Source organism: Xenopus tropicalis, chromosome 8, assembly GCF_000004195.4.
Source record: "Xenopus tropicalis strain Nigerian chromosome 8, UCB_Xtro_10.0, whole genome shotgun sequence".
Classification (NCBI taxonomy): Eukaryota; Metazoa; Chordata; class Amphibia; order Anura; family Pipidae; genus Xenopus; species Xenopus tropicalis.
In genome coordinates this window covers 74,052,848-74,079,030 of record NC_030684.2, presented here as the reverse complement: position 1 = coordinate 74,079,030, position 26,183 = coordinate 74,052,848, and the positions used below count along the sequence as shown (strand labels likewise).

The window sequence follows — 26,183 nt, the reverse complement described above, 5'->3', positions numbered from 1 at the left end:
ACACATAAATGTTTACAAATATGGAAGTAAAACCATTTTCTTTATTAAATCTGGCTAATGTAGAATAACCCCCTTACTATCATGGAAAGGTGGTATTATATATCAATATACATCAATATATAGCTATACAAAGTTAGATTCCTATGTTTTCACCCTAAATGTTTTTTATCAATAAGTAAACCTACGGATTAATTTCCCAGAGAACTCATCTGCATTCCCTTGATTTATGCGTGTGTGGGGAAGGTTATCAAAGACTCTCTCTGCATATTTCCAAAATCTGTTTATTCATACACATATTTTTAACTATGCAGTTTTTCAGGGGAAGTACCAGAGACGTGGCTTACACACACTTCTGCCCAGGGCTGGTTTAGATCTGGGGCGCCCCTAGGTTGCTCAAAACTCCTGCCCCCCGCTTCTCACCCCCACGTGCTCGCAATCCCCACCCATGTACGCTTATGCCACATCGCTTACCTAGTCAGTAATCCCCATTCCTCCACTGATCAGCTAAGCTGCACTGGGGACTCGACAGGTGGGAGATTTAAATCTCCCATCCAGTCCCCAGTGCAGATGCAGCTAGCAGGCGGCATGCCGTCCCTAGATCTTCGCCACCCTAGGCTTGGGGCCTTTGTGGCCTGCCCACAAATCCGGGACTGCTTCTGCTTGTAAGCATTCATGTTTTAGAGTACCATAAGGTTTACTTTTTTACACACACTGTCGATCTGGGAATTTGTGAAGAAAACATGCCAGAAATAAGTCACACATATACATGCACACACACACACACTTACTTTAACAAGTCCCCTGCTGAACAGCATCTCCACAACTTCCTTCAGGATGGGCAGGATACCACTGTGATGAATTCCAATTCCTCTCTTTAGCAGATCGAGCATGTGTAAGACCTGGAAAGTAAAACATTTGTTGGCATATACGCCTGTTTATATACTTTGTCATGTGACCCAGAAAAGTATGGCATTGCACACAAAAGTTGCAAAAAAACATCCCCACTTCCATTAACATTACTCTTAAACACAACATAATGTAAATATCTGCTTACTCAATTTTCTAAAGCTTGAGAATTAATAAGCACACTTTGCCTGCTCTTATTTTAAATAACATACACACACAGAAATATAAAAAAGTGCACCTGTGGCAGTTGCCGGTCGGCTCCACGTAGGCGGCTCAGACACTTTGTGTAGTAAGTTTGGACTTCACTTTTCTCTGCTGTGGAGCACAGGTCAACAGTGCTCAATGCTGTTGCATTCTGCTCACATCTCGTGCGTGAAAAAGTAAATACCACAACAGGCAGTGCATCTCGAATCTTAAGAGACTGCACCAGGGACAGCCATGTACCCTTGTCCTGTAGAATGAAGAATTTTCTCTTTTAGTTTACCATAATCTACACCTGTATATGTTACAGCTATAAATCCCCCAATCTTTTCCTCCCATAATTGGTGTAACATTTTTTTTTTTACCTAACCACTAAAATCTGTTCTGTTATTGGCTTTATACCTTCTGTTTACACCATGCTGGGGTTTGTCAGTCAGACCATATTAAGTACCTATCTGTAGTTATGGTAACCAATTCTGCATTTAAACCTGAATTAACCTTTCCTTTTACTCCATTCTCACACTCACATGTCCAGGTCCTACTCCATGTGGGTGTTTTGCACCAAATGTTTGTGAGTACTTGGAGGATCGTTCCTTTTTTGCCTCAACTGCAGCATAGTATCTAATGGAAAATAAGATCAAAAACATAAACATAGGAAACTTTTATAAAACACCAATTTACTGTGTTAACTGCAGCACTGACACACTGCCTACCAACTTGTGCTTGCCCCTTTACCCACAAGGGTAACATGTTCATAACAGAATGTAATTTCATGAAAAATGCCATGTCAATAACAACATGGCCTGCTTGGAATATTGTAAGAAAGAATGAATAAAGACTTATGGGGAAATATTGGAATTTGCTTATTTTATCCTTATTTCACTGTGAAATCCTAAATTCCTTTAGTTTGACCAAGGTAATAACACTATTACTGCTGATTTAACAGTTCATGCCAGTCTGAGTATCCTGGGAGTCTGAGATGAATTAAACAGGTTCTGATACCAATGTATTATGTGAATTATTAAATTATTAATTATTATTATTAATTATTAAAATAAAATTATTAACTATGCACATACATGAATATGGGTTAGATTGCTTACTGGAATAGCTATAGATATCACAGATTTCACAATGTGCATCTTTATAACATTTCAGAATTAGGCATTAACAGTACACAAACAAGTCACCAGAGCATTCATTCAAACAAAAGTGAAACAGCCAGGTGAACAGATTAGTGCACTAGGGTTGAAAACATCAAAAAAGGACTATAATATATGTAAGTAAGGGTAATATGATACTTTCAGCTAACCTCTAAGTTGTCCACTGATTCACTTACCTAGGCAACATAATATCATTTTATTAAGGCAAATTGCTTGCTCAGCGTGTGCCATCCCACCGGCGACTTACATTTTTGCTGGTGGGATGGTAGTTCGGGGAGATTAGTTGCCCGTTACAAGGGAGATTTGTCGCGGGCGACTAATCTCCCCGTGTGCCAGAGCCCTAAAACAGGTTTCTCTACCCGCAAATTTAACCCAGTCTGGTTAATAGAGCACAATTCTCCACAGGTCCCACCATACACATTATTGGGAAAAAAAAGCCCAGAGACATTAAATCTGTATTCAAAGTTGCTTTTATGAAATACCCAGGAGCCTTTAAAACACAGAGCATTCTAGATGAAGATGACTTGCTGCAAATGTAAAGTGTGTAGTACAGTGTGGAATATGTGTTTGCCTTCCATTTATTTGCACCTTTATTGATTACTATATAAAATAATCCCCCAAGATTGGGCATAGCACTAAAAAGCATATATATAGGATTCCCACATTGCACACCTTTTCATTTGTGCCTTAGTTTCCTGGATGTCTGGATGGCCATCACCATGAAACAAAAGTAACAGGAATTGCACTTGCATGAAAATGTTGGCACCTTGCCTTTTACTTATGCCACAGACTGACTGCAGTAAATTCAACATTTCAGGTTGGACAAGGAGGATGTGCCAAAAACTTAATGTAAGTGTTGTTCCCATTACATTTTAAAGATTGGCACAGCACTTAAACCATATAGTTCATGCATCACAGATAAGTAAAATTGACATGACATGAATCTGAGCTCCTAGGGCTGCTCCATAAACCTTGAAGTAGAGTAGCACAATGAAACCAAAGAAATATAATTGTTACTAAGTTTACTCCCAGTGATTTGTAAATACAGGAATTCCTATAATTGGCACATGGGATGGCCCATGAACTAACGGCAAAAAGGAAGCTTTTAGGGGAGATGAATTTCAAGGCACTTTCAAGGCAATTAACCAATCAATAAATAAATCCCTCGGCTTCTGACAGTCATCAGACAGTTTGACCAACACATAATATACAGGCATGAAATCTATTATCTATAATGACCTGACCTTAAAATAAAGTGGAGAACTATGACTTAAGGCTACAGAAAACATTTACAAATTTAAAGATACAAAGAGGATTGTTTTGCAGTCAACATTGGATTTATGTTTTTTTGTTATTAAGCGATATGGATACCATATGACATAACTCTATGGGATAGTAAATATACAATATAAAACTAAAGGTGCCCATACACCATAAGATCCGCTCGCTTGGTGATGTCGCCAAGCGAGCGGATCTTCACCCGATATCCCCACCTACGGGTGGGCGATATCGGGTAGCAAGCTGCTTTAAAAAAAATAATCCGATCGTTTGGCCCTGGGGCCAAACGATCGGATTACATTTGAGCTTATGGGGCAGTCGGTTCGGGGATCGCATCAACGAGCCGATGCGGTCCCCGATCCGACCGGATTTTCTAACCAGGCCGATCGAGATCTGGCCAATTTCAGGCCAGATATCGGTCGGCCAGGCAGCTCTGTTCTGCCCATACACGGGCCGATTAGCTGCCGAATCGGCAGCTATAATCGGCCCGTGTATGGGCACCTTTACAATACAAATCTATTTAAACACTCATTTAATTTACATTACAGCACAGCATAGAAACCAGTGATTTCTGCTCAGGAACTGCAAAAAAATATTCCCCTAGGAGCTGATACCATGTGAAGTATAAAGTCTTACCCTTTTGTTTGGAATCCTCCCAAAGCATCCAGCAACAGAAAGAACTGATTCTGTGTCTTTTGGCTGTTTCCCGTATACAAATAATGTTCCAATGGAACGGGACGACGAGTTGTGCTGATCACATAAATTTTCTTTTTCTTTATCCTCCTGTAGGGATTGAAATAGCAAAATCAAAACCTGTATAATCAGAACAAAAAATCCAATAGTCCTAAACTGAAATGAGTCATAATACTGATGAAGTATTGGTTTCACTGAGCACAGACACAGATTTCAGTGTCCACTGCTTGTGACATTAATCAAACTGTCAGAGTGTACAATCAGAATTAAACCCCAGATTCTCTGCCTGTTGCTTAAGGGCTCATACTCACAAGCATCTGTTCCTGCATTCTGCCCCCAGGAGGGGAGCGCAGATAAAAAATACCTGCCAGCTCGAGCTTAAAGGTAAACTATACCCCCAAATATTGCAGACAGGTCACTTATTATGGTATAAATTATCTTGTGGTTATTCTAAAAGCCTAAAAAGCATAGTTTTCCTTTAAAGATGCCCTTCACCTAAAAGTGTTTTTTTTGCATAATGAAAGAATAGACGTTCATTAAATATTTTCAATGGTTTTAAAGGGAAAATATAATTTACACAAACATATCTGATTCCACAGAAGCCATGATACTCTGACAAACCATTAAGCCGAAGTCTCCTCTTAAGGCAACTTTGTCGACTTCGGCAAATCGTGGTGCCGCGTATGCCATCCCACGGGTGATTTACATTCTAGCCGGTGGGATGGCATTACGGGGAGATTAGTCACCCGCAACAATGGAGATTTGTCGCAGCACGACTAATCTTCCCTGTACCCCTGCCCTTAAAAGAAGCATCATTAGTCACACTGTAGCTAAAGTAATGTCAGTCAAATGCTTTCTGCATAGGGTAAAACACACCCACTCATGATTTGGCTCAAGACACTTAAAAAGAAAACACGTGTCAGAGTCCTTTCCTGTCAGACCGATCTATAAATGCAGCATGTATACTTTGACTTTAGATCAATGTAACAGGAGGCAGGTTGTTTAATCAGATGGCCCACAATGTTGTTTATGAAATAAGTGCCATAACAGCAAATCAAAACAGATTATCATTATAAGTCTATGCCAAGTTATCATATATGGAAAGAAAGGACACAAGTAGAAAAACATTTTGCAAAACTTTTATGGCATCTGCACAATGATTACCTTTGTAAATGAGCATGTACTTTTTGCATGTAATTTGTCTTTGATTATATAATTTTATATATATTTATAATTTGATTAAAATAAAATATAAAGCTGTAATTTAAAAAATACTGTCATGGGAAAATCATGTTTTTTCAAAACACATTAGTTAATAGATCTTCTCCAGCAGAATCCTGTATTGAAATCTGTTTTTTGAAAGCGCAAACAGATTTTTTAATATTTAATTTTGAAATTTCACATTGAGCTAGTCATATTCTTTATTTCACAGGGGGCCACAGCCATGTGACCTGCGCTCTGATAAACTTGCTGATAAACTCTGCTGCAGTGCAATTTGGAGTGATATCACCCCACTTGCTTCCTCCCCAGCAGCAGAACAATAAAAATGTAGCAAGATAGCAGCTCCTTGCTAAAAGTGGTAGATATCAGAATAGCACTCAATAGTAAAAAAACTATGTCCGGCTCATGATTCTCCAGTTATATGGGAGTAGGAGAGAAACAATAAGTTATCTGAAAGCAGTTCTAATGTGTAGCGCTGGCTGCTTCTGAAAGCTCAGACTCAGGCACAATGCACTGAGATGGCTGCCTACACATCTATATTACACAAAAAATATGTTTGTTAGTTCAAAAATAAAATTGTGAATTATTTGCTATTTAAACAGTTTAATCTATAAATAAAAAGTACACCATAAAAATCATGACAGAATCCCTTTAACATACTAACTTATATGCATGTATTACCAAACACTCACCCTATCCAGTCAGCAAACTCCACAGTATTAGGGACAGTGGCACTAAGAAGAATGATGTTGACATGGTCAGGCAACATAATGAGAACCTCTTCCCACACCACACCTCTCTAGAAAGTCAGACATAAGGTTGGTTAGGGGATGACAAGTTAAAACAAACAGAGAGTTATGAGGGAAGGCAGATATTAACCTCAGCATCATTAATGTAATGGACCTCGTCAAAGATAACCCACTCTAAATCGCGAATTACATCTGAACCATTGTACAGCATAGACCTAGAGGCAAAAGAGCATGTTGTAGGTATAACAAAAGGTAGTTGGGTAAAAACACAACAAAGCAGAAGCACAAAGGAATAAATGTGGAACAGAAAAGAAACAAAGAACAAAAAGCAGTAAATAAAGGCACAAAAAAGAAAGAATGGGAAAGACAGATGATGTAAACTGGTACATTTATTAAAGAAATGTTGAGCCGGGAAATAGAGCAGTGATCCCCAACCAGTAGCTTGTGAGCAACATGTTGCTCACCAACCCACTGAATGTTTCTCCAGTGGCTTCAAAGCAGGTACTTATTTTTTAATTTCTGACTTGGAGGCATGTTTTGGTTGCATAAAAATCTAGTGTAATGCCAAATAGGGCCCTCTTTAGGCTGCCAGTCCACATAGCGGCTGCCAACTTGCCATTCATAACTGTTCTTTGGCACCCCAAAACTTTTTTCATGCTTGTGTTACTCCCCAACATTTTTTCCAATGTAGCTCACGTGTATAAAAAGTTGAGGACCCCTGAATTAGGGGGATATGAGGGATAGGGAACACAAATAATTAAAAATGTTAAAAAGTAGCGAAGTAGCAGGTGAATGTACATTAGTGATTAGTGATGATCAATGATTTATACCGCAGGATCTCAGTGGTCATAATTAGGCAGGAAGCTCCGGTGTATAGCTGGACATCCCCTGTAATTAATCCAACATCACCAAATGTTATCTTGAAATCTCGAAACTTCTGGTTGGACAATGCTTTGATGGGGGAGGTGTAAATAGCCCTTAAAAACACAGATAAAGACTGATAAATTAAAGGTTAGGTCAACTTTAAATGAACTTTTAAATATTCTGAAACAATATGCAATGAGACTGCAATGAGAGAATTAAACACGTTGTGTTCATCTGTTTAAACTAATGCCATATATGACTTAAGTATGTTGTTTATTTTAACACTGGTAGATGTACACAGTAGACAGCATTTTAGACAGGAACAACACATACAGGGTGCCTGCCTACATTGTATATGAAGGGCAGGGCTTATAATGGAAGAGAACATTTCTTAGACTACAGTATATTTTCAGCTTGCGGCTAGAATTTTAAAGAAAACAAAAAGTCAGGATTGTTTGCTAAGCTAAACATGAATAAGATATAGCTTCAGTTTGCAGAAAAGCAAAATCACATACAGTATTTATGGCAACTGGATAATGCGCAAGGGGTAAAGAGAACACAATCACTCAAGTTACTAACCTTGTCATATGTTTCAGCGACAATGCTATAGCATATTCTGCCACAACAGTTTTGCCTGCAGATGTGTGAGCAGCAATAAATACAGAGGAGCCAGCCTCCAGACACTGGATAGCCTTCTTCTGGAAGGGATCTAGTTCAAATGGGTGCTGCAGATTTAAAGAGTGAATATTATAAATGTTGTTTATATCTTCTGAATTGCCCAGTGTTACTATTTTAGGGTAAAGTAGGGTAATAAATTATCAAATACATTTAACTCTCACAGAGCTGCTGTATCTCCAGATCTCTCTGTTGCTAATGCAGCACAATATTCTATTATATAAGCACAATGCTTATATTGTCTATACCCTGGAAATAATGTATCTAAAACTATGCACAAGATACAAGACTTAATTTGCTCAAGTTGCCATAAATTAAATTCCTTGAGGCAGAGGGAATCATTCAGCACCCTCTTACAAACTTCAGAATTGATGCACATTATTATTACACATGTGACATCTTGTCTGCCTTTTGCCTCTGCTGGCCATACACGTACCAATAAAATTGTTTTTAGGACTCAGAATGATCAGCCTGATAATTTCCATACCATGTTGATCGGTGGTTTAATTGATCAGCCAGGTTAGAAAATTTTGGTCGGATACTGATAAAATCTGCGCATGTAGTGAATGATATCCTTGAGGGACCTACAATGGAAGTCACTTTCCTACAATTGGTGTCTGCCAACTATTTCATGTTCAGAACATCCTCCGATTTGTTATTTGTAGGGCTTTATCCTACAATTTCAGTCTGCCTGTTAGTCTTAGATTGTTGCTTTTAAACGTACAACCGATATCTGAATGTTCGTTGGAAGACTAAAATCTGAACGTGTATGGCCAGCTTAACAGGATAATAAAATAAAGAGGTTATGTAATAAATGCCACTAAGTTTGCCCAGGTGCAGTAACTCATAGCAACCAGTCAGCAGGATGAATTTACTGGTCACCTGTAAAAGCAAATATTGTATTGATTGTTACTGTGCCTGGGTACACTCAATGCCTTTTATTACATATGAGGGTAAAAGTCTAAAGTTTGCCACATCAAGCAACCAGATGTTTGTCTTAAACAGCTGACCAGGAAATGCTACCTGGTGATTAGTTGCTAAGGAATACAAAAATGTAGCAAACTTAAGACCATTTCCTAAAGCTTTTTCCCTGGAAAATGTTAAAGTTAAAAAATAGCTTCCCATTATAATCAAAAGCAATCATCTGTGAGTATGGTGCACAAGCAAGACATGGTATGGAATCATTTGTGGCCAGTAAATCAAGCCTTTCCCTGAGAAAGGTGGCATAACAAAAATATAAACAGCCCAGTGCCAGCTCAATTAACTTATTCAACTTATTATCAGCACAGAGCTCAAACTCTCCTTACACTGAGTTTATTGTTCCTTATTAGGAGTCTGCATATTTTATAACTCTTAATGATACAGTGAACTTTCCCACCTTGAAGGCCAGGTCAGGGATTTGTTTATAGAAATTGGCAACAGGTGAATTACTGTCCAGGGGCACTGCCCACTGCTCATGTGGAACTTCTGCTTCAGGGAGCACTGGTGCAAGGACAGGAGAAGACTTGGTCTGGGAGAAAAGAGCAGAATGGATTCAATGTTTAAAAACAAGAGAAGAAAATGGGAAAATAACAGAAAAGCCATATTTCTTTCTGTATATTGCCACCTGTTAGTGGGGAAAAATACATTTATGACATTAATGAAATCCTGAACTCCTCTACCCATTCTGTCACCTCCAACCCTAGCTCCTCCAAGCTGTTGCTCCTTTGCAGTCCTTCTGTTTTAGTTCTTTCTGTGCCAGCTCCACTGCGTTTCTCCCCAGCTTCTTCATCATCACTAGAATCACCAAATGTGAAATCCTCCAGTGTGCCTAAGAGGCTAGAGAGGGTGAGAGTACCAGCAGGATGCAAGATATCTACAAGTAAATGCAAAGAATACAGTTAAGACAAAAAAAGTGCTCACTTATACCTGAAACTGCTATCCACACTAAATCAACACTGATCAATTTGAATGGCCTAAAGGCATGAACAAAACAACCTGAGAGAAAGATAGAAGGAAGGACGGTCTGCCAAAACCTCCATTATGTATTTTATTAGAAGAGGTTCTGGATGAGACAGAACAAACAACTGAACATTTAAAATAAATATATGGGATTTGGATGTGACACAAAACACATAACTGTTAAAACTTCTGTAAAATATGAATGGTTAAAATAACAAATGCATAACTACACATCTTATTTCCCACATGTCTCTGATATAAATCACTTTCAGAAACATCAAGAATTTTACTATAGCTCCTCTAGAGATAACATGCTTAGTTCCTATCCACAGTGCTGCTAACACTTTAACAATGCCTTTAATAGATGGCTGCCTACACAGATACAATGTTGCCTATTATAGTGCCTCTCATTGAAATGCTGGGATCTAATTCAAAGGCCAGCAAAACTAAAAGGATACCTCTTACCACAGAAATTGTTACCTGACTGTTTAAAATTCATTCCATATTTCCATCCAGGAGGAACAGCAAGTAAATCTAAAAGAATAAACAAAAAATAATTAACTTTTACATTAACTTTAACATTTTTACATTAGCAATGTTTTCTTTTTTTTGCTTACACCCGTAAGTAGTTTAATATTTTACATTTATATGGTGCCTTTCCAGCAATGGTAAATGGATTATTTATTTGCATTTTTAATTGAGTGAAAAGTTTTATCCTATACAGTATATGCATAGCGTGTTATGAATAGTATTTGACTCCTGTTTATCAAAAATTACATATATATAAAGAATTATTCTTAATAGTTAGTCTACTCTTTGGTGTGAGACCTATGGGACCCTATTAGAGGCCTACACCACTTAAAAATTTAGTGCATGGAACTGTAGTATTGGAATTCCACATAGACTGTCCACCAGAGTTTCTCAACTGGCAGCCTTGCCGATGTTGACCTATAACTGTTATTATTATTATTAACTATTAAAATGTAAATAGTGAAGGCTGACGATGGAAGCTGAAGTTCTACAGCTAAAGGACAACTGTCTGGACATCCCTGATGGCTAAGAACTTTTAGGAGCACAAAAATCTATGAGAGTTGCTTTGTGAACCACAAAATACACTTAAATGGCTATGGGAGCATGTCCACCAGAGATGTCAACTCCTGGCCCTCAAGTATTATTTCCTCCATACAAATGCAGGTATATTGCTTACTTTATCTCTTTGCTTTACTGGCCAAGTTTTTTTGCCCTTGCAAAAATGATACACTGAAATACACAGCTACTTCTTCACTGCTGATCTTATGTTATGCTACCACTGCATAAAATTGTTACCATTGTTAAAGTCCAGAGCTACTTCTTCATCTCCTACATGTTTAATCTGTTCAAGTGTTGGTTCATCCATCCCACCTACAAAAAAAAAAAAATTGAAGAAAGACTGCACTAAATATAAAGCCACTTTGCAGCAACCATTTTTTCAAGAGCCACCTACCTGGCCAAAAAGGAAAGTTTGAGGTGCTGCCTTTAACAGATTGGGAAGGAGGGCCAGGGGGGCGCCGAAGGGAGAGAGAGTTCTGAGCTGAAAGACTGCAGTGATCCACAGAGGTCTACAAGGCAGACATATGTATGGGAGAAAAAAAGAGAAAACAATTATTTTAGTTCAGCTGAACAGGACTAATTCAATTTCTCTCACCCAAATACATAATCACACCTCATTTATTCCATGTAACTCCCCCGTAGCTGCATTTCGTTCCACACTGAGTTCATTGTGTGGAGCTGTGACCTCCATGTGATAAAGGGAGTCCAGGTTCTTCACTCGAGGCCAGGACCTGATAATACAACAGGTACATTTGTATAATGCACTAAAACTGGCACTTTGTAATAGACTGTATAGAATAGAAGTGTAGACCAGCAGAAGCAGATATAACAGTACTGTTCTTGTTGAAATGTCTAGCATAGGACAAGTACATAGTGTTACACCCGAAGAAAAATCTTGCATAAAACCTAAATGTCTTAAATAAGGTTGGATAATCACACTGTATGCCCAGATGATGTTGAACTACAGCTCCCAGTATGCTTTAAAACTTGATTTTATGTTGAAGAATACTAGCAGTTTGAGATTAGTAACATGTGGGGACCCAAGATAAGGAAACATGTATAAATTCAATTTGAAATTTAGCTATATTATTGTAGTATTTGGATGAATCCAAAATTATGGATTAGTAACAGTAAAATCTGTAAGAATGCACAGCATACAGTCATGGCCAAAATTTTGGCACCCCTGAATTTTTTCCCAGAAAATCAAGTATTTCTCACAGAAAAGTATTGCAGTAACATATTTTTGCTATACACATGTTTATTCCCTTTGTGTGTATTGGAACAGAACAAAAAAGGGAGGGAAAAAAAGCAAATTGGACATAATGTCACACAAAACTCCAAAAATGGGCTGGACAAAATTATTGGCACCCTTTAAAAATTGTGGATAAATAAGATTGTTTCAAACATGTGATGCTCCTTTAAAGGAAAAGTAACACTAAAAATTTTTAAGTATAAAATCTATTCTACCCTGCCCCAATAATTGCCCTATTTTGCAAACCATTTAGTATTTTGAATGCTTTATTACAAAATACCTGTTAAAACTTGGCTTCCGGTCATTTGAACAAAGGCGATACGGCGATGCAGGGGAAGCAGCCACTATGCGGCGATCGATTGATCAATCCTAGCCTTCCTTCTGTATAGGAAGGAGTCAGGCTAGGATCCATCAATTGATCATCGCATAGTGGATTCTGCCCAGCATCGTCGTATCGCCTTTATTCAAATGACCGGAAGCCAAGTTTTAACAGGTATTTTGTAATAAATCATTCAAAATACTAAATGGTTTGCAGGATAGGGCAATTATTGGGGCAGGGTAGAATAGATTTTTGACTTAAAAAATGTTAGTGTTACTTTTCCTTTAAACTCACCTGGGGCAAGTAACAGGTGTGGGCAATATAAAAATCACACCTGAAAGCAGATAAAAAGGAACTCACTTAGTCTTTGCATTGTGTGTCTGTGTGTGCCACACTAAGCATGGGCAACAGAAAGAGGAGAAGAGAACTGTCTGAGGACTTGAGAACCAAAATTGTGGAAAAATATCAACAATCTCAAGGTTACAAGTCCATCTCCAGAGATCTAGATTTGCCTTTGTCCACAGTGCGCAACATTATCAAGAAGTTTGCAACCCATGGGCACTGTAGCTAATCTTCCTGGGCGTGGACGGAAGAGAAAAATTGATGAAAGGCTGCAACGCAGGATAGTCCAGATGGTGGATAAGCAGCCCCAAACAAGTTTCAAAGAAATTCAAGCTGTCCTGCAGGCTCAGGGAGCATCAGTGTCAGTGCGAACTATCCGTCGACATTTAAATGAAATGAAATGCTATGGCAGGAGACCCAGGAGGACCCCACTTCTGAAACAGAGACATAAAAAAGCAAGACTACAGTTTGCCAAAATGTTCTTGAGTAAGCCACAGTCCGTCCGGGAAAACGTCTTGTGGACAGATGAGACCAAGGTAGAGCTTTTTGCTAAAGCACATCATTCTACTGTTTACCAAAAACGGAATGAGGCCTACAAAGAAAAGAACACAGTACCTACAGTGAAATATGGTGGAGGTTCAATGATGTTTTGGGGTTGTTTTGCTGCCTCTGGCACTGGGTGCCTGGAATGTGTGCAAGGAATCATGAAATCTGAGGATTACATTAGGATTTTGGTTCGCACTGTAGAGCCCAGTGTCAGAAAGCTGGGTTTGCGTCCGAGATCTTGGGTCTTTCAGCAGGACAATGACCCCAAACATACGTCAAAAAGCACCCAGAAATGGATGGCAACAAAGCGCTGGAGAGTTCTGAAGTGGCCAGCAGTGAGATCTGTGGAGAGTTCTTAAAATTGCTGTTGGGAAAAGGCACCCTTCCAATAAGAGAGACCTGGAGCAGTTTGCAAAGGAAGAGTGGTCCAAAATTCCCGGTGAGAGGTGTAAAAAGCTTATTGATGGTTATAGGAAGCGACTGATTTCAGTTATTTTTTCCAAAGGGTGTGCAACCAAATATTAAGTTAAGGGTGCCAATAATTTTGTCCAGCCCATTTTTGGAGTTTTGTGGGACATTATGTCCAATTTGCTTTTTTTCCTCCCTTTTTTGTTCTGTTCCAATACACACAAAGGGAATAAACATGTGTATAGCAAAACATGTGTTAATGCAATGCTTTTCTGTGAGAAATACTTGATTTTCTGGAAAAATTTCTGGGGTGCCAACAATTTTGGCCATGACTGTATTTATTTATTTTTATGGTGGTACAAACTGAATTGTCATGACTGACAATGATAGTCGGTGAGAGGGGTATCTAAAGAACAAGTGAGGTTTCTTACCTCTGGCACCTGTCAAAGTGATGGATAGAAAGCCATTCAGGATCAGCAAGATACTTATGGATAACTTCATAGGACAAATCAACATCATAAGGTGGTAGCCCATTGGGGATCTAAAGAACAAAAAGGTAAGGAACGACATACAGAAAAGATGAAGCATTAATATTCTATTTTAAAATAAAAATACCGTAGATAAAGGAGTGGAATGTCCATCGCATTTGGCATGATCTGTTATAAGTTCCAATCTGCCAGCAATACCCAGTTCTAGCACTGAAAGTGGTAGATCAAGTGGATCTCTATTCGACAGGTCTGTAAAAGAAAGAATGAATTACAAATGAAAGACCAGAGTAAAATCAGAAGAATAATCAACCATTTTGTCACAAAACAGAGACAATACATAGTTAATCCAGAATCTGAATGAAGGTGTATATTTATTTACACATTAGACATCAAGAAAAACAAAGAAAGAATTTAGTAAATTATTTCTTACCTAAAGTATTCATCTTCCAGAATCGTATTAAATGACAAAAGCAGAAGTGTTTTCATGTAGACTGAAAAATACATGAAACATAGGGGGTTTTTTTTTACATTTTTCATTTCCTGATTAACAAAACTGAGCAAAGATTTGAGACAAGGACAGACAATGAAAAAGGAGAGAAAGAAAGGTGGAAAGGAACAGAAAGGAAATGAGAGAAGTGACATTGTTTATCAACACAAGAGAAATTTGCACCAGGCAGTAACCCATAGCAGTGGCATCAGTGATTAACTTTTTTTTCAGCTGGCTGCTGACAGAACAATGCAAGAAAAAAATTGACTGGTTGCCAATTACAAATTTGCCCAGTGTTAATAAAAGATTACCACTGCCACAAACAAGTAGGCATAGGAAAATACAGCAGCAGCTACACGAAGATAAAATGTTTAAGCAGAAATGCACATTACAACTAGAGTTGTGTACTAATCAACTGCAGCAACAGAGGACTCGGTGACAAAGTGCAGTTTACCAATCCAGGAACCCCGATCCTTGAGCATGTGCTTATATACCAAAGCTTTCAAGACCAGTATCACATGGGGCCCGTGATCTCCACCTAGACTCATGGTTTTTCAAGACAGGAAGAGAGACTGCCTCATACATGCCAGTACTCTAGATTTATTTACACCCAAAGAGCACACACATCAGGAATATGAGGAATAACAGCTGGAATACACCTCTCATCCTAATTACTACTGTCTCTAAATTATATTGCCTTATTTAAAGAGTATTAAGTCCAACCTCAAACAGTATGGCAACCCCTTTTTCATGTATCCTGACCCATAAAATAAGAACCCCTGACTTTAACAATAGTGTAATTAACATGATATAAAAGTGATTGGCTCTGCTGAGGCACTTTCCAAATACTTCATGAGAACCACACAATTGAAAGGTCATAAATTAAAGGAGATGTACAACTGAAGTCTATGAAAAATTCTCTACCTAGGCAACATAGCAATTCCCACTAAATGAACAGAAAGTGCATTCTTAAAGTGCACCACAAATAAATATTATGAAAGTTAGTATAAATAACTTTTTTTTAATATCTGACAGTGCCACAGTAGGTGTCGAACTGGCCCCCAGGGATTCCAGTAAAACTCCTGGTGGGCCCAAAAAAAGAATAGATTATAGTACATAAAGATAAAAAAACACTAGGAAAATATAGAGGGTGAGAGAGAAGTGGGTGAAAAATAGTTTGAAGGTTTTTTTCTGGGCCCCTGGCATCCCACTCTGACACTGGCCACAATGGTTTTTTAGTTTCCCTTTAATGACCAGATTTGGTGTGTACCCGTTTATACACACGTGTGTGTGTGTGTGTGTGTATGTATGTATGTGTGTGTGTATGTATGTATGTATATATATATATACACACATACACACACACACACACTTTTTTCCCCTAAGTCAGGGCAGAATGGCAATCACATCCTCTGCCATTACCCTAATAGATGAAAATAAGAAAATTCGGCACGTTATATTTACAGCAAACAGAATAGTTGAGCTCTGCAATAGAAGGGCCACTCTGCAGAACCCGATGAGTGCCAAGCTGGCAGCTGTGCGGGGCACGCATATTCTAAAACGTAAACCACACTCGCTACAGATCCCTCACAAACCACGCCTATCCTCCTCCACTTCCATTCATTAGCTTGACACTTCACTCACAATTTCTCAAATTTGACTCTCCTACCCCACCTGTACTATATGGAGCACTGTCCTGTCCAGCACCTGTCACGTGACCGTAACGTCATGGCGAGTCTTGTTCCTGTCTCGGATATTACTGAGGGGCCGGGACTAGTGTTTCCATTTTTTTATGTGACGTAAAAAGAACGCGACCGACTTTACAGAGAGGTAAATAAACAGGTTGTTGTGTGTTTTTCGTTTCAAACATAGTAGAAATGTGTCTAATGAGTATTTTTTCAGTTCGAACCTGTTGGTATTTGGGAGCTTTGGAAACGTGAATGTTGAACAATGTAGGGCCAAGCCTTCCAAATGCGCACCGATCGGGGACTTCGTATTGCATTTGCCATTGCAACAAATTGGCGGGTCTGGTAGGGCTTCACGTTCTTGCAGTTGTCAGTCGGAACAACAAGGATAATGGAAGTTGTGTTACCTGAATATGGCATCTCCTGCCATGAAGTATGGGGAGGGGGGGGGGGCTACCTAATGTTGGCCAGACTTTTAAATGTTTTGTCATATATTAAGTGATTGTACCATTTTATGTCATTCCTACTGCATTTATCCGTCTGAAGAAAATATTCGTGCTAAAAAGATTTTATAGTTTTGTTGTGTCCATTAAAAGATAGAAATTGCCTGACAGCTGTGTTGCAGTAACTGCAAGCTGCTTTTTAATACCTCCCACCATGCAACCTACTTTCATCTCTCAGTCTCAACCATGGAGAGATTTTATCTATTCCCAACCAAGATCTTCTTTCCCATCTGATTGATTAGTAGGACAGTGTTGCTCGGATAGCCTCCTGGCTGGTAAAAAATGATGTTTGAAGCCAATGTTATTAATAAGAAAAAAAAGATAACAATATGGCAAGGCCAGAATGCTTTTTTTTCCCAGAGATGGTGGCAACCCTAGATTTTGCTGATTATTAAAGTGTATGATTGTTTCTAGTTACTGGATCATCCTAAAATCACTCACTACTTGTTTTTAAATTTTTCTGTGTGACTAGCTTAGGTTGGTAAAGGAAACATCACTTGTTATGCATAACACTTATTGTGAAGGTAAATTCAACTTTTGTTACAGTGTTGTATGTACAATAGACAGGCCTTTTACCTTAACACTTAATAAGTGTGTGTGGATATTTAGTACTAATTGTTCAATATTAATAATATTAAAAAAATAAATAAATATATATATATATATATATATATATATATATATATATATATATATATATATATAGTTTTAAACCTTGTTCAGCAATATGGATGTCATTGAATTATTATCTACATAGATGTGTCAGGCCACTGGAGAGATGTGGGTTGAATATGCTTGTGACAAGTAATGTATTTCATCATTGTTATATTAAGCTGAGATTTGGACATAAACTATGTTGTATATTATATGTAACATCTGTTTGTATCAATATTTATCTACAGAAGTACCCCTCTGTGCAAGCATCATGGTCCTGCTACCAACCAGCCTTACAGAAGAAGAGGAGGCTTTGCAGAGGAAGTTTGCAAAGCTGAAAAAGAAGGTAAAGACTCTATGGGGCACATTTACTAATCCACGAACGGCCGAAAAGCGTCCGAGTGCGTTTTTTTTGTAATGATCGGTATTTTGCGTTTTTTTCGTCGCCGTCCCAACTTTTTTGTGAATTGTCGCAAATTTTTCAAGCGCTCAATACGAAAAAGTAGAGGCAATTCACGAAAGTCGTAACGGCTACGAAAAAGTTGCGACAATTCGCGAAAGTCGTAACGGCTACGAAGAAGTCGCGACAATTCACGAAAAAGTCGTGATGGCGGCGAAAAAATCGCAAAAGATACGAAAAAGCCGCAAAATGTTCGTTTCCAATCCGATTTTTTCTCATTCGGGATTTGGATTCGTGGATTAGTAAATCAGCCCCTAACTGTTTAAAATAATAAGTTGTTGCACTACAGCAGGTCATTGTGTATGTGACCTTGCATTGTTGGATTAATAGTATTGTGTATAGTACTGTATGTATTGGTTAAATTACATTTAATGTTTAGGAAGACAAATTACATGATAAAAACACATATAAACACATAACTGCAAATTGTCTTAAAATACTAGTATCCTATTTTCATCATACCTGAAGTTAGTTTTCATGAGAACATCTCCTTTAAATAGAGGTTTGGAGGGCTAGGTCCATGTATATTAATGTATTTTGTGTAATAGTGGTGTGAAAAACTATTTGCCCCCTTCCTGATTTCTTATTCTTTTGCATGTTTGTCACACTTAAATGTTTCTGCTCATCAAAAACCGTTAACTATTAGTCAAAGATAACATAATTGAACACAAAATGCAGTTTTTAAATGAAGGTTTACATTATTAAGGGAGAAAAAAAAACTCCAAATCTACATGGCCCTGTGTGAAAAAGTGATTGCCCCCCTTGTTAAAAAATAACAACTGTGGTTTATCACACCTGAGTTAAATTTCTGTAGTCACCCCCAGGCCTGATTACTGCCACACCTGTTTCAATCAAGAAATCACTAAAATAGGAGCTACCTGACACAGAGAAGTAGGCCAAAAGCACCTCAAAAGCTAGACATCATGCCAAGATCCAAAGAAATTGAGGAACAAATGAGAACAAAAGTAGTTGAGATCTATCAGTCTGGTAAAGGTTATAAAGCCATTTCTAAAGCTTTGGGACTCCAGCGAACCACAGTGAGAGCCATTATCCACAAATGGCAAAAACATGGAACAGTGGTGAACCTTCCCAGGAGTGGCCGGCCGACCAAAATTACCCCAAGAGCGCAGAGACAACTCATCCGAGAGGCCACAAAAGACCCCAGGACAACATCTAAAGAACTGCAGGCCTCACTTGCCTCAGTTAAGGTCAGTGTTCACGACTCCACCATAAGAAAGAGACTGGGCAAAAACGGCCTGCATGGCAGATTTCCAAGGCGCAAACCACTTTTAAGCAAAAAGAACATTATGGCTCGTCTCAATTTTGCTAAAAAACATCTCAATGATTGCCAAGACTTTTGGAAAAATACCTTGTGGACCGATGAGACAAAAGTTGAACTTTTTGGAAGGTGCGTGTCCCGTTACATCTGGCGTAAAAGTAACGCAGCATTTCAGAAAAAGAACATCATACCAACAGTAAAATATGGTGGTGGTAGTGTGATGGTCTGGGGTTATTTTGCTGCTTCAGGACCTGGAAGGCTTGCTGTGATAGATGGAACCATGAATTCTACTGTCTACCAAAAAATCCTGAAGGAGAATGTCCGGCCATCTGTTCGTCAACTCAAGCTGAAGCGATCTTGGGTGCTGCAGCAGGACAATGACCCAAAACACACCAGCAAATCCACCTCTGAATGGCTGAAGAAAAACAAAATGACGACTTTGGAGTGGCCTAGTCAAAGTCCTAACCTGAATCCTGTTGAGGATGACCTTAAAAAGGCGGTTCATGCTAGAAAACCCTCAAATAAAGCTGAATTACAACAATTCTGCAAAGATGAGTGGGCCAAAATTCCTCCAGAGCGCTGTAAAAGACTCGTTGCAAGTTATCGCAAACGCTTGATTGCAGTTATTGCTGCTAAAGGTGGCCGAACCAGTTATTAGGTTCAGGGGGCAATTACTTTTTCACACAGGGCCATGTAGGTTTGGATTTTTTTCCTCCCTAAATAATAAAAACCCTCATTTAAAAACTGCATTTTGTGTTTACTTGTGTTATCTTTGACTAATAGTTAAATGTGTTTGATGATCAGAAACATTTTGTGTGACAAACATGCAAAAGAATAAGAAATCAGGAAGGGGGCAAATAGTTTTTCACACCACTGTAAGTGAAAGAAATCACTCACAAAATATGTGTACTAGGGGCTTTCCCTAATTGCATTAGTAGGAAAGTGCATACTTCAAACATACTGGACCTCTAATATATTAAAATATATTAAGTATAGTTTACCTTTTAAACAATCAAATATTAGTTTCTATATGCATTTTATAGCATTTGTCCATACTCTCACCCCAGCATTACCCTGTGGTCCAGCACAGTAACCAGTATGGTTTTATAGGATAGAGTAAAATGCACACTGTGCTTACTACAACCAATGCCCAGCTTGAGTGACAGATCTCACTATGGTCTCACTGTGGTTTAGTGCAGTTTAGCTGGTTGGATTATGGGACAGTGCTGGGCTGGGAAGTGGGTCAGAGACAATTGTGCAAAAAGAAGCTGCCTATTTTCTGCCTCTGATACTGATATGGTCATGCCATTTTAGGAATTTAATAGCTGTAATGAGGGCATGGAACTTTTTTTTGGGGGGGGGGGGAGTTGAGTATTCTCCTTTGAATGTATCTCTCGTGAGCACAATGTACACTTGTACTGTTTAAGCTCTACATCCTATACTAGTATATAGAAATTCTTAAAATCTGAGAGAAAATTGTAGCAGTTTTATATTGCATTTGAACAATAGCATGGTTCTTGAATTTTTAACAGGCTAAAACTACTGGCTCCACGTAGTTGCTACTCTTCTGTTTTTGTTTCATTCTTGCAGAAAAAAGCCCTTCTTGCTTTAAAGAAGCAAACATCCACGAACCAGACAAGCCAGACGGGAATAAAAAGATGTAAGCTGACCCAACTGTCCTACTACCAGCACATAATACATAATATTCAGTGTTTGTTTTTTTTATCATTCTGTATTCTCTGGCTCCTTGTGACTTATCTTTTATTTTATCTCTTCTGTAGTTGTTGTTTCTGTTGTTTACCATTTATATTTCATGACTTTATCCTATTAATCCACCTATTTTCCCCCTGTTTCTGGTTTACAAACACATTTTTTTTCTCAGCCCTCTCAGACCAGCCTGCAGTTGACACAGCTACAGCTACAGAACAAGCAAAGATGTTGGTGAAGACTGGAGCAATCAGTGCTATAAAGTCAGGGACAAAAAACAGTGGCTTCAAACGTTCTCGTACTTTGGAAGGCAAACTCAAGGTTCTCTTTCTTCACTTTGTCAAATGAAAGCTATTTTTGTAAATAATTTTTCCAGTGCTTTTTCCGTATTTTATAACTGCTAATAAACTATTTCTACATTTTGTAACAACCAATGTTTTTTTCCCCTTATATTTATTCAGGACCCTGATAAGGGACCTGTTCCAAGCTTCCAGCCTTTCCAACGTAGCGTTTCTGTGGATGAGGAACAGGCAGAGGTAACTGGGCCACAAATAAAATGGAAGAATTTATTGAGAGTTACATGGTGTAGCACATTAAATAATAAATTCCTCATTTCTTATACAGAGTTCCAGAAGGTCTCAGAGAAAATCACTCTATGAAAGGTAACAAGAAAATTCATGTTTCACAGCATATTTACACACTTGTCATTCACTTGTCTATGAATCTTTTCATTCATCCAGGTCATGATATACAGTATCTAGTAGAATAAAGTCTAAAACAGTTGGACTTTTTCTGACTTTGTTCCGAGTGGCTTCTTTAGTTCAAATGACTGGTAGGGAATATTGGACTGTGCAATAGTTATCAAAGAGGGGGACCTGGATATTGACGTATACAGAAAATCCACCCACAAAGATCAGTACTTGCTGTTTGATTCCCACTACCCTTTGGAACATAAACTGGGTGTTATTAGGACTCTACATCATTGGGCTGAAAATGTGGCATCCTATGCAGAGGCTAAAGAGAAGGAATACAAACATCTAAAAGGAGCACTGAAAACTTGACTGGGCCTTTATCAAACCTAAATTAAAGACAAGCAAAAAGACCAGACCAGCAAACAGAAGGGAGGAACACAGCAGGTGAAGCAATATAGTCAGCCCATATGTTTCTGGAACATCAGAAAAACTTAGGAGAATTTTCAACAAACCTCACATTCCTGTGTATTTCAAACCCAGCAACACTTAAAGTTGGTGCACTCTGAAGACCCTACACCAAAGCACATGAAAAGTAATGTGTTCTATGCTGTCCAGTGTAGTGAATGAAGAGTGCTCTGATTTATACATTGGGGAGACAAAACAACCTCTCTGTAAGGGAATGGCCCAACATAGGAGGGCTAACTACTCAGGTCAAGACTCAGCACTAGTAAAGTGCATATTTTGGAATGAGAGGACAGATGGTTTGAAAGAGGCCATTTATGCTAGCCTGGAAAAACCATCCCTGAACAGAGGAGGGGACCTGCAACACCAATTGTCATCAACATACAATATCGCTTTGACATCCTTACCCCGGCAGTTTCACAACAGTTCACACTTCCAGTCATGTACTTTGAAGGATTAAAACCTGCATCAATGAGAATCATGATACCATTGTAACTGGATCATACCTTCTTACACCTGTGAGTTTCAGCCAACACTTAACTGAAGTTCAATGGAACCATTATGATTGGATTCTCTAGGGTTTAAATGCTGGGGAATTCCCAACCAGTCAATTGAACTAAACCACTCGGATGAGTTTGTGAAAAAACTTAGAAAAAGTCCAGTTGTTTTAGACTTAATTCTACTAGATACTGATTGTTATTGACTTGTGCCAACGTTGGATGCCTCCTTGTGCCAACGTTGGATGCAGCTCTGGCGAGGATGAGATACTATAAACTTCTAATTTGATACATGAGTTGATACATTTTCTTATTTTTTGTCCTGCTGAGAATAGTCCCTCAGATTTATTAATTGATACAATAGTTGCTAATATTCTACAGATGCTGATGTATGAACTAATATAGTAATTAGTTACTAACATAGCAATTGCTAACAGTTCAAAGTATGCACCTGGATTACTGAGCTTCTAGACTTAACCTATCACCCTGTAATTGGTTCCCCCATCAGAGGTGCAGGCTAATAGGCCCAGCATTTTGGTTGGGGAAACCAATGTTTTCCTTTTTTTTTTTTTTTTTTTTTTTAAAATACAGCCCCCGCCATTGCTAGGCTGCCCACACTGAGAGGGAGCTTCCAGAGTGGGTGGCCGCATCGTCTGCTGCGCATGCACATAATGAGTATGTCTCCCCACTCACTCATTATGCGCTTTTGCCTGATGTAGGATTGGTGGATGTGATTCACCCTCCTACGTCACACATGAGTTGCGAGTTTTGGCATCCACTCATTATGCACGTGCGAATGCCACAACATGGCTGCCAGCAGCTATTGTTTCTCTTAATCAGAGTGCAGGCTCTATTAGCCTACACCTTTGGTGGGGTAACAATTTAAGGGGGGTAGGTGTCCTTTAAACACCAGAGAGAGAGAGAGAGAGACAGGAAAGTTTAAACTTCAGTATTAGAAAAAGAGAACAAAGTACAGAGTAAAGATGTATATATTTTTATAAACTACTTCTGTGTTATTCTACACTAATTAGTAGAGATAGCACAATAATTTTCTCTAGTGTGTTGAACTGTGTATAACTATTTAGAAATTTGGCTCATTAGAATGAGTAAATCTTTTAATCCAGATTTATTTTCTTATGTACTTCTTTTGTACCTTTTCCTTCCTAATTTTTTTCCCCCCTCATTCTAGTTTTGTCAGCCCGAGTGAGCGAATGAGAGATCCTGAGAGAGAAAGCGAGGAACGAGAGAGTGAGAGGGATACTCGTCGAGGAGAGAGGGAACTTTTAGAGAGAGAACCTTATGATAGAGATCGTGGAAGAGAGCGAGATCGTGACCGGGACAGAGAACGAGATAGAGACCGAAGTGAGAGAGACCGCGAAAGAGATCGTGAAAGGGACAGAGATGGCTTTTACCGCAGTAATTTGCCACTTTTTTGATTTTTACTGAAGCAGAGGGCTGGAATTATAGCTCTGCTATTCATCTTAGCTTCCCTTTGCCTAACTTCCTTACCAGGTCTTCATTTACTAATGATTTAACCAGTGCCTTTGTCATGCATCCTGTAGGATCAGATTCATTCCCTGAACGTCGGGCTCCAAGGAAAGGTAATACTGTTTATGTTCATGGTGTGGGCATGAACCAGACAATGCTTCGTGAGGCTTTTTCCAGCTTTGGGAACATTATTGATCTTTCTGTGGATGCTCCAAGGAAGTAAGTAGGCACTGTATGGACCTTACTAGTGTGCTTTTAGGCTGGCAACCTTTTAATTTTGGGGGCCTTTTATTCCCAGCTGTGCTTTTGTTACATATGAGAAGATGGAGTCAGCTGACCAGGCTATTTCAGAGGTGAGTTTTGCTGCATGGTTTCCTTTTACTGCCTCCTTTATTCCATTTGATACTGCTATTCTTTGTCATTGTCACTTTGGAGTATTAAACACATAGAACTGAAAAAATGGGATTTTGTTGTTTTTTTTTAAGCCGTTTTTGTTTTCTCAGATTTTTAGAAAATAAAGATTGGGCTCTTTATTTAAACAGCAAGGCTTCTAAAACTGTGCTATGCAGTGTTGTATGCTTCACTAAATGTTTGCTATAATTATCTGCTTGATTGTTTGCTATGATAAGTGTTGGAGGCCTTAAAGGAACAGTAACACCAAAAAATTTAAATGTCTTAAAGTAATTAAAATATAATTTACTGTTACCTAAACTGGTGTGTTTGCTTTAGCAACACTATTATATTTTATATAAATACCCTGCTGTGTAGCTACAGGGGCAGCCATTCAAGCTGGAAAAAAGGAGAAAAGGCACAGTTTTTATAACAGATAAGACACCATTGTATTCTACTGAGTTTATCTGTTATCTGCTATGTAACCTGTGCCCTTTCTCCTTTTGAATGGCTGCTCCCATGGCTACACAGCAGCTTATTTATATAAACTATAGTAGTTTTTCTGAAACAAACACACTACTTTTACCAGTGCAGGGAAATAGTACATAATATAATAATTATTTTGATACACTTTCATTTTTTGGTGTTACTTTTCTTTTAAAAGTATATCAAACAGCTATACTTTGAGAAGTTTAACCTCATGCCCCTATTGGGTCAAATTCCTTGAACCTCTGTAAAATTTGTTCTCACGTCTGAACTGAATTCTTCTTCTTCTAATTCAGCTTAATAACAAGGTGATAGAAGACATACCAGTGAAGGTTAGCATAGCTCGCAAACAGCCTATGTTGGAGGCAGCCACAGGAAAATCAGTTTGGGGTTCATTGGGTAAGTTGTAACTTTATATGTAAATGTTTCTCTTGCAATTTCTCTACAAATATAGTCATAAGGCTGCAGAGCTACATTATGGACTGCTGGTGAAAGGGACAGTACCAGCATGATATTGCTTTTACAAGGCAAGCTGTAGAAGGCAAGAATCTCTGCAAACCTGTAGCACCCGGTGGAGGTGGAATGTGGACTGCCTATTTACACTAAAGGGCAATTCAGAAGTTAATAGTGCAACCACATGGGTGCTCTGACAGCACAGGCAAAACAAAGAAGACTTAACCAATAAGAAAACTGTCCCCTTCTGCCCTGGATTGGTACTTAACATTATATAGTAAAATGTCACAGATTTATCTTCTGTTTTTCTTTTCCTTCACAGCTGTACAGAACAGTGTTAAAGGTTCACACAGAGATAAGAGGTCTCAGGTCAATTACTCTGAAGATTTATTTAGCGATGGTCAAACTGATGCTGATAAAAAGCCAGGATAAAGAGAAGCGAGGAGAAAGAGAATATTAGGGCCCAAGATCTCTATGTGTACATGGTACACATGGTTGAGGATGGTAAATAAAGTGACCGTTGACTATTTAAAGAAACAAGACTGTGCTTATATGCTATGCCCAAGATTTTTTTTTTTTAACTATAATTTAAAATGGCTTTTCAGTTATTTGTGGATATGTAGGTTACTGTTTGCATTGTCCCTTTAAATATGTACTCTACATTCCTGTAATAATGATTTAGTGACTACTTTCTACTAATTGGCTTTATCTCAGTTGTTTTGGGCACATTTACCATCTCAGCATGCATAGAGTATGCCAATAGACACAAGGAAGGTAAATAAAATTACTTGTATAAGGTACAACA

The 26,183-nt window shown here is 38.5% G+C and overlaps 2 protein-coding genes across 5 annotated transcripts in view; one reads left to right on the top strand and one right to left on the bottom strand.

The window, feature by feature from the left end:
- skiv2l (Ski2 like RNA helicase) overlaps window positions 1-16,385 on the bottom strand; it is a 24,412-nt gene extending 8,027 nt beyond the window's left edge. The window contains exons 1-18 of one of the 3 annotated variants that reach the window (XM_018096711.2): window positions 16,297-16,385; window positions 14,566-14,626; window positions 14,263-14,384; window positions 14,079-14,188; window positions 11,394-11,511; window positions 11,175-11,289; window positions 11,018-11,092; window positions 10,172-10,225; window positions 9,412-9,605; window positions 9,129-9,260; window positions 7,655-7,800; window positions 7,042-7,188; window positions 6,342-6,426; window positions 6,155-6,261; window positions 4,185-4,331; window positions 1,635-1,728; window positions 1,145-1,357; window positions 789-899 (exon numbers count right to left, since the gene is read on the bottom strand). In XM_018096711.2, coding sequence (XP_017952200.1) covers window positions 789-899; window positions 1,145-1,357; window positions 1,635-1,728; window positions 4,185-4,331; window positions 6,155-6,261; window positions 6,342-6,426; window positions 7,042-7,188; window positions 7,655-7,800; window positions 9,129-9,260; window positions 9,412-9,605; window positions 10,172-10,225; window positions 11,018-11,092; window positions 11,175-11,289; window positions 11,394-11,511; window positions 14,079-14,188; window positions 14,263-14,384; window positions 14,566-14,578 — 1,983 coding nt within the window. In that variant the 5' untranslated portion in view covers window positions 14,579-14,626; window positions 16,297-16,385. Of the gene's footprint in view, window positions 1-788; window positions 900-1,144; window positions 1,358-1,634; window positions 1,729-4,184; window positions 4,332-6,154; window positions 6,262-6,341; window positions 6,427-7,041; window positions 7,189-7,654; window positions 7,801-9,128; window positions 9,261-9,411; window positions 9,606-10,171; window positions 10,226-11,017; window positions 11,093-11,174; window positions 11,290-11,393; window positions 11,512-14,078; window positions 14,189-14,262; window positions 14,385-14,565; window positions 14,627-16,086; window positions 16,194-16,296 lie in introns of those variants that run through there. The other 2 variants (XM_002942974.5, XM_031892387.1) reach the window with 2 other exon arrangements.
- On the top strand, window positions 16,364-26,183 carry nelfe (negative elongation factor complex member E). Of its 2 annotated transcripts, XM_012967836.3 has the most exons (11): window positions 16,364-16,452; window positions 17,713-17,810; window positions 20,794-20,863; window positions 21,086-21,231; window positions 21,372-21,446; window positions 21,535-21,572; window positions 23,751-23,977; window positions 24,124-24,268; window positions 24,348-24,402; window positions 25,222-25,324; window positions 25,701-26,178. In XM_012967836.3, the coding sequence occupies exons 2-11, from the start codon at window positions 17,736-17,738 to the stop codon at window positions 25,808-25,810; spliced, it is 1,044 nt and encodes a 347-aa protein (XP_012823290.1). In that variant the 5' UTR covers window positions 16,364-16,452; window positions 17,713-17,735; the 3' UTR covers window positions 25,811-26,178.